Here is a 14,210-nt window from a genome sequence, read left to right on the forward strand (position 1 = left end):
TGAGTCGGGTTTGACTCGACGGCACATAACAACAACAACACAACATAGTAGGAGCTCTGTAGCATAGTGCCTAAGGTATTTGACTGCTAATGAAAAGGCTGGCGGTTCAAACCCACAAGCCACTTCTTGGAAGGAAGACTGGGCAATCTACTTCCATAGAGATACCACCTCAGAAACCCAAGGAGAGGTTGCTATGAGTCTAATCAACTCAACGGCAGTGAGTTTGGTTTTGTTTACTTGAATATTCCCTTGATGATAGAGATAGATTTGGTACCATAGATAACTTTTTCTTTTCTTTTTTTTTATAGACTTGAAGGAAATGTGCCTTAGTGCTTTGGCCAACCTAACATGGCAATCTCGAACACAGGATGAACATCCAAAAACCATGTTCTCCAAAGATAAGGTAGAAATGGAACTGATAGAATTGTAATTATGCCAAAGAATCAGTAGAACTACTAAATATACTACTTAACAGCAAGTACTTTATTCCCAGTTCTTATAAATATGTGACTGTGCATTCATTGGCTACCTTGTTCTTATTTCATGTGACTTACTAATTTCCTAGTATACACACATTATAATATGTACTTGGCCTGGCTATTAGGATGAATCCTTAAATAGTTTTGGCTAGCTTTATAAAAGCAAACAACCATGACTAATAATTAGGTCTAAGGTGAACTTTCTTAGCCTAGTTTAGCTGTTTTTATAGATGCATATTACAGATTTTATGGGGAGGTGATCAGTTTATACATGCCTTTTTTTTGTTGTGATTGGGTGAAGGTTTACAGAGCAAATTCACTTTCCATACAGCAGTTCACATATACTTTGTCTCATGACATTGACCACAGTTTGCCACAATGCAACAGCTCCCTTCCCACTTCCTCCCCACAGTTCTCTCTTCCCTGTGTCCATCCCTCCATGCACTCCTGCCCCCAGAGCTGTCTCCCTGTGCATAAGCAGCCCTTCTTTCTCCCATGATTGTTCTCTCCAAGAAGTGTATCTACTTGAGATAAATGTTCAACTCATATGCCTGTATTTTGTTTGGCTGGAGACCACAGGTGTGGGTTCAATTCCAGATCTGAAGGGCAGTTAGGGACCATAGTCTCAGTGGCTCCACCAGGCTCTATTGGACCAGCAAACCTGGTCCCCCCCACCTTTTTTTTTTTCCTCCAAATGATTTTGAGTTTTGTTCTACATTGTTCTCCCTCTCTATCAAGAATCTCCTACATAGATCCCCTTCCAAGTGGATGACAGTGGTAGCCGGGCACCATCTAGTTCTGGTCTCATAGTCATATAGGCTGCAGATCGGATTGTGTACCAGTCGCTAGGACTAATTGTTTCCATGAATTTTGGTTTTCTTTATTCTTCTTTGCTCTGGATGAGGAGAGACCCATTGTTTCATCTAGATGGCAGCTTGCTAGCTTTTAAGATTCCAGTCGCTACTCGCCAAAGTAGGAGGTGGAATAATGTTTTGTATAGTATGTTATGCCAGTTGAGCTTGATGTCCCCTGTGACTATGATCCCAAGCCCTCAGGTTCAACTGCTCAGTCCCTCTGGGTAGCTGGCTGTGACCAAGCCGTGACCACAACCTTGCCCCTCATCAGCTCTACGGTACACCTGGGAATTCTGATCATTCACATAAACTTATAGGACCATTGTCTGCCAACCCTATATATGTTCTTAGATACACTCCCCATTTCATAGACATACCTAATTGTTCAGCCTGTCCACCCATCTATCCACCCATATACCTATGTTAGCCTTCACTGACAATGCAGTACTGTTATACAAGCCTTTTATAGATAAGAAGAGTTATCCTTTGTTATTAAGATGGAAAACTATATGACTGAAATCAGGACTCAAAATTAGATGATTAGCCCATTAGTGAATCTTTATTCCTTTAATTCATTATAAGAAAATATAAGAAAAAACAAGTAAATTTTTTAAATGGAGTTTACATTATAACCTAGTATACATTCATACCTATCTGCATTCATTTAAAACTGAACAAAAGTTGCATGAAACAATACTTACCTTCTTATCTTTTCCCTCTGCACTCATGATATTTTCCATTCTAGTCAATGCTTGTTTTGATATACAAAGTTTGTTGCATAACATACAATTGATTTATGACTGGTAGTTTGAAAAACCCAGGTGTGGGATGTGTAGTGAGTGTAGTGAGACCTGTGTGGTTGGGATCAGATTGGCAAAAGCTTTGTCTACAAAGCAGAGGAGTTTGGATTTAATCCTACAAACTCAGTGAATCAACAGAGGGTCCTCTGCTTTCTCTCCTCCCCCCCTTTTTTCCTATATTAAAGTATTTTAAATAAAGCAGTGTTATGGTTAGATTTGGGTTTTCCCCCTCTTTTTAATTTTTTCCCAAATTGTTATTTTGAAAATTTTCAAACCTATAGAAAAATGCAGACTGGTACATTGAACATAATGTTTACTCTTTACCTAGATTCGCCAGTTGTTAATATTTTGCTCTATTTGCTCTGTCTCCTAGTATCCATAACCCCCTAAACTATGGGAGACTAAATTGCAGATATCCTTGTACTGTACCACTGAGACTTATGCATGCATCTCCCAAAAATAAGGATATTACCTTACATACTACAATATAATAACAACACTCAAGATACAATGACTATCTAATGCATAAATTACATTCATTTTTCCTCAATATTACTATCTCAGTGATATCCTTTATAGCTTTTTTTCCTTCATCCAGGATCTGATCAAGGATCACATATTACATTTAGTTATGATGTCTCTTTGTCTCTTACCTAAAATAGTTCCTTTATTTCATTTTGGTTTGCTATGACAGTTACAAGTTTGAAAAGCCTAGACAAATGTTTAGCAGAATGTTCCTCAGTTTTCATGTAACTGATTATTTCCTCATGATTGGGTTCAAGTTAAACATTTCTAGCAAGGACATTATTTAGGTCATGTGTGTTTTTCCGTGTATCACATTAGGATTTATAAGATAATGTTTATTTGTTTTTTTAATTGGTGATCTAAAATATGTCTGCTTGGTTAAGAAGATATATACCAGATTCCTTCATTGGAAAGGGACAATTTTTTCTTTATAATTATTGAGTAATGCTTTTGGTGATATAGCTAGATTGTGTGAATGTAATGTTCTCCTACTTTCAACTAGTGGTATTAGTACCCATTGAAGATTTTAGTCTGAATCCATTATTGTGATAGTGGGTACAGAATGGAATACATTTATTGGTTGTAATTCTTCTGCAAAGAAGAGGGGTTCCCCCCACCAACCAACTTTTTTTTTTTTTTTTAAATACCATCATCCTTCACTGCTGTCAAGTCTGAACAGACTCATAGTGACCCCTCCTTGGGTTTCCAAGGTAGTATCACTATGGAAGTAGATTACCTAATCTTTCTTCCAATGAGTGGCTGGTGGGTTTGAATCACCAGCCTTCTGGATAGCAGTCAAATGCCTTAGGCACTACACTACCAGAGCTCCTACTATCATCATAGATATTTAAATCAGTGTATTATTTAATCCATTATTGTTACGATTCTGGATGCTCTGATTGTCCCAGATTTGGCCAGGGATGCTTTGACCAGGCTCACTCCTAAAACTTTGTGGTATGTTCTCATCAGTGTTTTGTTTTTGAATTGTATTTTTTGTTGTTCTTGAGAATATTTAAGGGAGCTCTGGTGGTGTACTGGTGGCATAGTGCCTAAAGCATTTGACTGCTAACTATAAGGCTGGCAGTGCAATACCACCTTGGAAACCCAAGGAGGGGTCGCTATGAATCGAATCGACTCAACGGCACTGAGTTTGATTTTGGTTTTGAGAATATACACAGCAAAAGATTCACCAATTCAACAGTTTCTACATATGCAATTTAGAGGCATTGACCATCAGTTTTTGAAATCTTCCTTTTTCCTGAACAACAAAATATTCCTGATTTCCCTTGTACTTTCCCTGATTCAGCCCTGGTTCCTTTTAATAAATACTTGGGTTGTTTGGAGCTAACTTTGGTACCAGTTGACTGTGGAAGTTTTTCTAGAATGGGGGAGTTTGATGTCAGAAGATCAAGCTCAGACAATTAGTCATGCAGACAAGAGCTGGCAAGGGCCACAATGAAAGCACTGGGGACAAAGAGGCCTGCTTTGGGAGAGATTTCTGAGTGTCTTAAGTTTTATTTGTGACGATTTAGATGTGAAGGAAAACGGGAAGAACCAAGGATGACTTCTTGTGTCTAGTTTATGATTCTGGGTGGTTAGTGATTTCCAACTATTAAGGCAAGGTACAGAGCTCAGTTTTAGTCCCAAGAAGTTTTGAGATACCTGTGGGATGTTCAGATACAAATGCCTGAAGCAGGTAGAAAAAGGAGCAGAGAGAATAATTTGGAAATCTTCATCTTCCAGATGGCAACCTAAGGGTATGGGATAGATCTGTTCCCTCCTTCTGGATTGCAAACATTATGTGGCTAAGACTTGTGTACTGGCATCCTAGGTTACAAATGTCTGATTTATGTACAAACCTCATACGAACCAACCCCTGAAAACCTGTTACAATAAAAATTCAAAGTATATACGGTAGTTCAGAATAACAAATGAACACTACTTTGAGATACACATCAAAACATTATTACTATGTTATGTTAAAGATGTTTTAGTATATCTGGAAGTGTTTCTTTAATGTTTTTTATGCATAGAAACACACACTATATACTAAGAAAAACATTTGACTAACTGATGTTAAATACAAACAATACCTAAACTGTTACAACTTACGTACAAATTCAACTTAAAGACATATTTAGGAATAGAAGTCATTCATAATCCGGGACTATCTATATACTCATTTGAAATCCCTACAATCTATATTGCTTGCATGCAGTTAAGTATTTGTTCAGTGATTGAAAGATTAAACATGGATTTTTTTTTTCTTTTGATTTTGATAGGGTTTTGGAAAGGCTGCAATTTTCTTTCTTTTTTGAGCATAACCTTAAAAGCAACTATACATTTTGTTTTAAAAATTAGGATATTATACCATTTATTGATAAATACTGGGAGTGCATGACAACCAGACAGAGACCTGGGAAAATGACGTGGCCAAATAACATTGTTAAAACAATGGTAAGTAGACTAAAATTGATTAGGCTTGACATTTAGAAAACCAGTGTTCTTTGTAAGAGTTAAATTCTGTTTAGTCTCACTGTGAAATAATCTGATGACTAAGAAAATGAGGTCAACTTAATATTAAATCTGTGAAAGAGTGAGATATAGCTAATAGTAAATTTTAGTGGTTTCCACACAAACTCTCACATTTTGTCTCAAGTGGCTATCACGCATGGTGAAAACATTCACTGCACTTTTGAAAATAAAATTTTATATTGAAATTGGAGGTAGTTTTTTTTCTTTGATTTAAAAAAAATAAAAATAAAAAGACTTGTTCTAAACATTGTTGTCCTTAAAGAAAATTAAAGAGAGCACCTGGTGGGAAGTCAACAGCAGGCTATTGGGGGTAGAAGGATAGATAAGGACTATGGTAGACTTGGATTCTCTCTCTTTTTTTTTAAGTTTCTCTATTGTCTGACTTTTGATGATGGGCATGTATTAACTTTCTAATCAGAGGTAAAAAAACAGTGCTTTTTTGATGACTATACCTAGGAACTGACTTCAGGAGTTGGTGGTTTATTATTCATTCAGTACTTCTTTGAAGTGTAAGTCTCACAGCAATAGCAAAACACTATTTCCTTGTAGAGTAAAGAAAGAGATGTATTTTTGGTGAAGGAACACCCTGATCCTGGGAGTAAAGACCCAGAAGAAGATTACCCCAAGTTTGGACTTTTGGATCAGGTATGTTAATATGCTTTATATTTCTCTTTTGCTATTAAAGCCATTTGGGGAGAGAGAACAGGTTTTGTCGCATAACATACTGCCTTTATGTGCCCTTAACATGGTGGGCTCCAAATAAATGGTTATTGTGACATGTGGAACAAACACTAACCTTGAACCAGAAGATAAGTTTTTTGGTCCTGGCTCTTCCCCAGAATGCTGTGACTTTGGCAAATTTATCTTTCTTTAACTTCGGTTAAAAATTTTACGTAACATATGTAACATAAATATGCCATTCTAAATGATTTTTGTCTGCCATCTCAAATTTGGCTCTTAAAAACATTCTTTAGTATGAAGGAAAACAATTTGTGTTGCATTTTTAGCATAACATGAGGCAAAATAAAATTTCCACTCATTGTTTATGATATAGTCACATTTGTCAGCTCAGGAAGTCAAATTTTTTAGCTGTGCCTTAAAATGTTTGATTTGCTAGCACTAAAAAATTGAGATTTCACATAGAAATTCTGATTTGTATATTTTCTTATAAAATGGGAATTTCTGTCCACACTGAGCCTGAATTCCCACGGGGAGTTGAGTAAATGGCGTTTAAGCACTCCAGTTTGCCCTTGCTCCTCCAAACTCCCCCATACTCACTCTCAACCCACTGTGACCTTACATTTGACCTGCCTCACACGTGTTACTGCTGATCTCTGAGTTATCCAAGTTTGAGACACCTGCAAGTTTCAGAATCTTTAGGATTGTCCCTTTCAAATTCTAATTGCTGTTAGAAATAGGAGTAACATTTGATGTGTTGCTATTAGAATTTCTCTCTGTTTCTTTGAGCATTACCAGACTGGCTTGATTATATGGGTCCCTTTTGAAAAATGTTTTCCTTCCAGGATCTAAGTAACATTGGTCCTGCTTATGACAACCAAAAACAAAGCAGTGCTGTGTCTACCAGTGGGAATCTAAATGGTAAGTGTAAAAATGTTTCATTGCTGAAATGTTTGTAAGCTGGCAAGTCCACATGTGCCTAGAATTGGCAGTTCTTTGGTTGACCCTTTACTGGATATTTACTAAGATGCTTTTAAGTCCAAAACTCAGTTTTTATGAATTAGCCAAGGATTTGGCAGATGGTAATGGAGGAGAACTTTTTGATACTTAGACTGGTGTTTAGTGAGACAGATTTAGCAGGAAACAAGGTACAATTTTAATTTACTCTTTATGTTAGATTCTCCATCTGTATCTTCACAACTAACACTTTAGAAAGATTTTGTTGTTCTCCATGCTTCTCCCTTAATTCAGCTGTTAATTATCATGTTAACTTCCTATACTCATTGTCTAATTTTTCTTACTCTGAAACTATACATTATGCAGAAAGTGTTTTTCATATTACGGCATTTCTGTATTGATCGCCTGCTGTAGCATGTGTTTCTGTTTGTTAACCCTTCTAGTGGTGGGAATGCCCTTCATTACTAATGCTAGTCTCATGAGAGTTGGTGTAGCTGGGAAGTAGCTATCTGGTCATCTGACACATGACATCATTGACATGTCTTTTGGAATAGTAGCATCTTAAATAGCTAATCTTTTTAAATGTTATTAGTATTCTAAGATGGGTTAGAATTTTCTAAGTATGATGTTCTCTTTTTATAGCATTTTCTCCCTTTTAATTGTTAACATTTGACAAATACATGGTGCCACTTCTGTTCTTACAGGTGGAGCCTCTTTTGGAGGTGAATTCCTCCTCTGTCTTCTTTCAGCCTCTCAGACTTAAGTATTTTGTGGTTTGGAAAATGCTTTTTGCTGAATTGTGGTAGAAGCTAAAACTAAATAAAACTTTAAAGCATTGTGGAAATGGTGGCAGTAGCACTTAATATGAGACAGTAGCTCCAGTTTAATGTTAGTAATTAAAAGCTTGTACATTGTCATATTCTGCCTAACAGGGCCAATAGTCCCTTTAGTATTGCTTCTTCTGTTGAAGGTAGATAAAAAACTTGATTCCTAGACGAGTTAAAATACAAACGACAATAAAAAAAACTATTAAAAGATTAAGGTAACTCAGACTAGAGGTATTGATATTGCAGCAGTTTAAAATTAAACCTTTTTATAAGAAATAGGAGTAACACCTGATGGATTCATAAAAGTAAGTTCTGTATAGGTCTGGTCCTGTTTATGCAGAATATGATCTACCCTCAACGTCTTGATCCTTTTTATTGCAGCAGAACTGCTGATAATTTCCAAGCTTGCCCCAACTTAAGATCTAGTACTCTATGCAGCTGTTTACATAAAGGTGTTTTCCTGCAGTTTAGGGACATTTTCTGGAAGGAGGGGGGAGAAAAACTGAGGGGAAGGTCAGAATTCAACAAAAATTTCAAAGTGCCAATTTCATAAACACATAATATTTCTTTTGTGTAAAGCTATATTTATTTTCTGTATGAAATATGTAAATTATCTATTGGTGATATTCTTAATTCCATAAGAATTTTATGCATTGGCATGATCTTACAGATGTATTGATAAATGAATATGGAACTAAAAAGCATTTACTAAATTAAAGCCTTCCATCTTGTGCCATGCACAGCTTCACTGTATGTCTGGTAGTACTGCAGAGAAACACCTTTGGTATTTCTATTTTTGTTTTCCATGTTTGATGTACTTTGTCTTGTTGAATACTCAAGTGCTTTAGCAAATATTGTGTCTTTATTATGTTTATGGAATATATCGTGCTGTTCAATCAAGTGAAGATATTCTCTCTTATGGATGTTTGTAGTGATTTGGGATGGAGAAGTGAGTTTATCCATGCAGTCGTTTTCATTCTTTCTAGCTGTGGGTGTTTGGGATCTTCTTGAGTTAAATGCATTTGTGTCACACCCTCAGAAAGAGTGCTGGCAGTTTTAGTTCATTGAGAAAGGAAAGTTGGAAATGTAACACTAGACATCACTAGTCTTACTGCCAGAATTTAGTGTTCTGGGCTGTAAGACTCTCAGCAGACTCATTCTGAACCAGGATGAAACCCAGTATGCTTTCAGGAAGGAACTCCTCTGGTATTACACAAATGCATGTTGGATGTGTTAGTCCTTAGGGAATTTCAGTACCCACATGGTGCTTCTGTCACAGCTGGCTGAATGTGATCTGTCTTCTCTTCAAAGGAGGAATTGCAGCAGGAAGCAGTGGAAAAGGAAGAGGAGCTAAGCGCAAACAGCAGGATGGAGGAACCACAGGCACCACCAAGAAGGCCCGGAGGTGGGGAGAACATCTACCCTCTGCCCACCATGGTTGGAGTATTCTTTTGTTCTGACAAAGTCCACCAGAGCCATACTCTTCAGTAGCTCAGGTGTCTGAGGTTAAAAAGCTTGTCCGTTTTTCTTAGAGCATTTTGAGGGTCAAAATAATCCCAAGCTAAAGGTTCTGTCTTCTTTAACTTGTTACTACACAAAGTGGCCCCAAGGCAGTACCCTTTGGTTATAAGCCTGGAAAGTAAAGTTATGTTAAGGCATCTTGTGAAAAGATAGATGGAGAAGAAGGAATGAAACCAATATTGAGTGTTAGCTCCTTTACAGAAACTTTCTGCTTCTCTTCTCTCATGCTTTTGACCTTACCTTTGCCCAATACTGAGGTGATAAAATTCAGATCACTTATTATTTAGTCTACCAACAGATAGGAAGTGCTCTTATCTCTGAGCTTTTAGTCATTTGTTTATAATAACACATATACTAAAGGAACTCACCTTCCTTCCTGCTTGCTCTTTTTCCCAGACCATGTACTGGCTTAGTTTCATATACATCACTGCCTGTTTAAAGACCGCTGGAAAGAGCTCTACAGAACACAAGTAATTTGACCAAAATTACTTTACTGAATAAAGCTAATACTTTCATATCCCTGTTTTGCCTGCAGAGGGCATGATGGTCTATTTGAGTAATGAAAAGCATTTGTTGTGAAATTACATGTTCCAGCTGAAATCTAGTAATTCAGAGGCCTTTATTATTGAAATGAAGGCATTTGAGCTAGAGGAAGTTTTAGTTTCTTGATTTTATTTTTTCCTTTCTGCAGTGACCCTTTGTTTTCTGCTCAACGCCTTCCCCCTCATGGCTACCCCTTGGAACACCCATTTAACAAAGATGGCTATCGATATATTCTAGCTGAGCCTGATCCCCATGCCCCTGACCCTGAGAAGCTTGAACTTGACTGCTGGGCAGGAAAACCTATTCCTGGAGACCTCTACAGAGCCTGCTTATATGAACGGGTTTTGTTAGCCCTACATGATCGAGGTATGTAAGGTATTAATGTTAGACCTATGTTACTTTGAACTATTGGCCTCAGCTTTGTCCAACCTAGAATTAGATAAACTTGTCAGTCTGCTAACCACCCCACCCCCATCTCTAGAATATGCAAGAAATTAATTACTCTCTCTGACTCTTACTATAAATTCTAGCTATCATTAAAAAATACATAGCCATTATATATGGTTAGATAGATAGATGGTTTTTAATAGCTTGTATTTTAAACTAATTTTAAACTTACAATGAAGTTGAAAAAATAATGGAATTTTCATTTATCCTTCACCAAGCTCCTCCTAATGGTAACATTTTATACAACCATAGGATTATCAAAACCAGAAAATTAACGTTGGTAAGTACTATTAACTAAAGACCTTATTTGAATTTCACCAGTGTTTCCCTAGTGTCGTTTTCCTAGAATTTCATACTGCGTTTAGTTATTTCTCCTTAGTCTTTTGTGATCTTTAGCACTCCTCAGCCATTCCTTGTCTTTCGTTATTTTGACACTTCTTTTTTTTAAGTGTATCGATCAGTTATTTTGTCAAATATCACTTAGTGAGAGTTTGTCTGCTGTTTTCTCATGATTAAACTGAGGCTGTGAATTTTTTGGCAAGAATGCCACAAAAATGAGCCCTTCTCATTGCATCTTCTTATGGGGTTCACGATGTTGATAAGTCTTATTATTGATGTTGACCATGATTATTTGGCTAAGGTGGTTTTTGCCAAGTTTCTCCACTGTGAAGTTCTGGCTTTCCCTTGGTTAGTTCATACATGTCTTAGGGAGATGCTTTGAGACTGTGCAAATACCCTATTTCTCCATCAAGTTTTGACTGCTTATTTTAGCACCTGTCAATGCAACTTGTCTGCAACAGTAATTATTGTGGTATCGGCCTGATGGTTTTCTATTTCCTTGTTCCCTTCTTCATTTATTTATTTAATACATTTTTATATAATTATGTGTGTATGTGTGTGTGTGTGTGTATACAATTATAGATATTTTATTCTATGGCATATAATCCAATACTTTGTTATCTTCTTGCTCAAATTGTTCTAGCTTTGGCCATTAGGCACTTACTTTATTTATTTAAAAATTTTTGTTGTGATTTAGGTAAAAGTTTATAGAGCAAATTCGTTTCCACACAGCAGTTCATACACGTTTTGTTTTCATTGACCACAGTTCCCCACAGTGTAACAGCTCTCTTCCTGCTTTCTCCTCGTAATTACCTCTTCCCTGTGTCCTTCCCTCCCATGATCTCCCGTGCTCTGCCCTCCCCACCCCCACCCAGCTGTCTCCTTGTGTAAGCACTACCTTTCTGTTCTCCCACGATCACTCCAAGGAGTGTGTCTGATTAGGCACTTCTTTAGGTTGGCTCGTGTGTTCTTTCAATAAGACCTGTTGTTGTTTTTTTTAAGTACTCACTTTCTGGCATCACAAGATACTCCATTCATACTGTATTTTGCCTGGTCTAGCCTGGTAACAAGTGCTTCTCCTGGGACCTGATTCCTTTGATTGGAGAATGGTGTTCAGAAATTATGACCTAGGTGTTAGTGTTCACATTTTTACGGGATGTCATTGCTTCTGTACTCTGCAGTTGACAGAGGTAGGAAATATACGTAAGTGTACTAACTTACACGTATACATACAGCTATACTGAGTTTAGGAGCTCTGGTAGCATAGTGCTTAAAGCACTTGACTGCTAACCAGAAGGCTGACGTTTCACACCCACCAGCCACTTCTCAGAAGGAAGGTTGAGCAATCTACTTCCATAGTGATACTGCCTTGGAAACCCAAGGAGGGGTCGCTATGAGTCAGGTCGACTCAGTGGCAAAATAACAACAACAACAACATTTTGAGTTTATACTGCTACCTCAGATTCCAGACAAACACCAGAGTGTGTACCAGCATTCTCTCATTCCTTATTTGCAACTTCTTTCTTCAACAGTGAGAAAATTAGCTCTAATTATCTACAGTACATTTATGTGTTCATTTCTAGTATGTGCATAAAGTAGCTTTGGAATTGTTAACCCCTCTGTGAAGGATTTACTAGTTAAATTGTAGCATTTATATGTAGTTCTTTTTGTCTTTAGCCTTGCCATATCCAGTTAAGATACTGTTTTCCAAATTAACTTCAATTTATTCTTTTCTTCCCTACCTCCTTCAGTGTATATTTTTCATTTGTGACATAGTTAGGTTCATTTGTTAGTGTTTTTGTGCGACTTTGTGTTCTCCCACACCTTGGGGGAGGGTGTGTGTGTGTACACATATGTGTGCATGCACGTAAAGGATATGTGAGACATTGCTATGGTTCTGGGAGTCATGGTTATACATAAAGATTTACTCCAAGTGGCACTCCCCACTAATCTCTGCTACCCTGTTCTCATTACCTCCTTATTTCTATCACTCTCCCACCTACTCTTTATAGGTAACTACTTTCTTTAGTTTCTATTTTATCCTTCCTGTATTTCTTTCATACAAGTGAGCAGATACAGGTGTATTCTGTTTCCTTTCAAGTATGTCCTAGAAATCATTCTATATCAACCATTCTACGTATGGATATTTAGATTGTTTCCAGTTTTTTTTTAATTACAAACAAAGCAGCAGTGAACCTTGAACATAGGTATTTGTGGTGTGGATTATTTTCAGCGTACATTCCTCAAATGGGATTGCTGGCCAAAAGGTAAGACTGTGTGTAGTCTTGTTAAGGATAGTTAGATTTCCCTTCAGGAGGATTCTACCAGTTTGCTTGTTTCCCTTTCAGTCTCACCAATGGAATGTGTTGTCCTGTATTTTAATTTTTGCTGGTCTAATAGATAAAAACAAGTATCTTAGTGTTGTTAAATTACATTTCTTTAATTGAGTTTGCACATTTTTTCATATGTCATTATTGTCTCTTGAGACTTGTCTGCTTATACCTTTTAGTTCCCATTTTTTTATTAGGATTTTGCTCTTTTGTCCCTCAGTTTTTAAGAGTTCTTTATGTATTAGGGATATTAGCCCTTTTTCTGTTGTATATTATAAACATTTTCTCCAGTTTATCAGTTGTCTTTTGACTTTGTGGTATTTTTTTGCCATGTAAAACTTTTTAATATGTACTGGGTTTTTTCAGACATGTAATTTTATTTAATATTAACAAAAAACATTTATTAACCCACAGAATATAAAGTGAATTTAAATAAACATTAACCAGTTCAACACAAGTATACTTCATAAATATTTTTTTTGGTGTTTTTCTGGAGTATTGTTTAAAGTTCAGTGCATATTATTTTACCCATAAATACTTCAGTATATATCTCTAACAACTAAGGATTTGTAAAAATTAAGCAAAACCAAAAAACCAAACTTACTGCCGTCGAGTTGATTATGACTCATAGCCACCCCTCCTTGGGTTTCCGAGGCAATATTTCTCCGGAAGTAGATTGCCCAGTCTTCCTTCCAAGGAGTGGCTGGTGGGTTTGAACCACCAGCCTTCTGGTTAGCAGTCTATGCTTTATCTTAATAATAATTTTTCAATTCTGTAATACCCAGTCCTTATTCAGATTTCCACAGTTGTTTAAAATAAGTTTTTTTTTTACGGATGTTTCTTTGAATGGATCTAAAATTTAGTCCATATATTTATTACATTTGGAGACCCATTATTTCTTGACTTAATGCTACAAACTGTAACGCTTATTGATGCTAGTCATTTGGAAATGAAGTAATCCCTGGTGTAAAATGATTTTAACATCCATTACTTGTGGATTTGTTGACTCCTGTTAGTAGTGTGCATATTTACTGGTGTGCTATTGCTTCTATACTCTCCCAGCAGACAGAGCTAGAAAATATATGTAAGTATACTAACCCACATGTATATACACAGTTGTTGTTGTTGTTAAGTGCCGTTGAGTCGTTTCCGACTCATAGCGACCCTATGCACAGCAGAAAGAAACACTGCCCGATCCCGCGCCAGCCCCACAATCCCTGCTATACTTGAGCCCATCATCGCAGCCACCGTGTCAATCCGTCTCATTGAAGGCCTCCCCCTCTTTCATCGACCCTCCACCCTACCAAGCATGACATCCTTCTCCAGGGAATGGTCCCTTCTTACAACATGACCAAAATAGGTGAGATGAAGTCTG

General features: G+C 37.0%; 1 protein-coding gene across 1 annotated transcript in view; it reads left to right on the forward strand.

The window, feature by feature from the left end:
- The window catches only part of ASH2L (ASH2 like, histone lysine methyltransferase complex subunit), a 33,623-nt gene that overhangs the window by 5,668 nt on the left and 13,745 nt on the right, over window positions 1–14,210 (forward strand). The window contains exons 5-10 of the mRNA XM_007934976.2: window positions 309–403; window positions 5,020–5,115; window positions 5,743–5,838; window positions 6,717–6,792; window positions 8,967–9,060; window positions 9,868–10,085. Of these exons, the coding sequence (XP_007933167.1) occupies window positions 309–403; window positions 5,020–5,115; window positions 5,743–5,838; window positions 6,717–6,792; window positions 8,967–9,060; window positions 9,868–10,085 (675 nt within the window). The remainder of the gene's footprint in view (window positions 1–308; window positions 404–5,019; window positions 5,116–5,742; window positions 5,839–6,716; window positions 6,793–8,966; window positions 9,061–9,867; window positions 10,086–14,210) is intronic.

The sequence above is a fragment of the Orycteropus afer genome, unplaced genomic scaffold, assembly GCF_000298275.1.
Source record: "Orycteropus afer afer isolate SDZICR_OR568_19922 unplaced genomic scaffold, OryAfe1.0 scaffold00024, whole genome shotgun sequence".
Classification (NCBI taxonomy): domain Eukaryota; kingdom Metazoa; phylum Chordata; class Mammalia; order Tubulidentata; family Orycteropodidae; genus Orycteropus; species Orycteropus afer.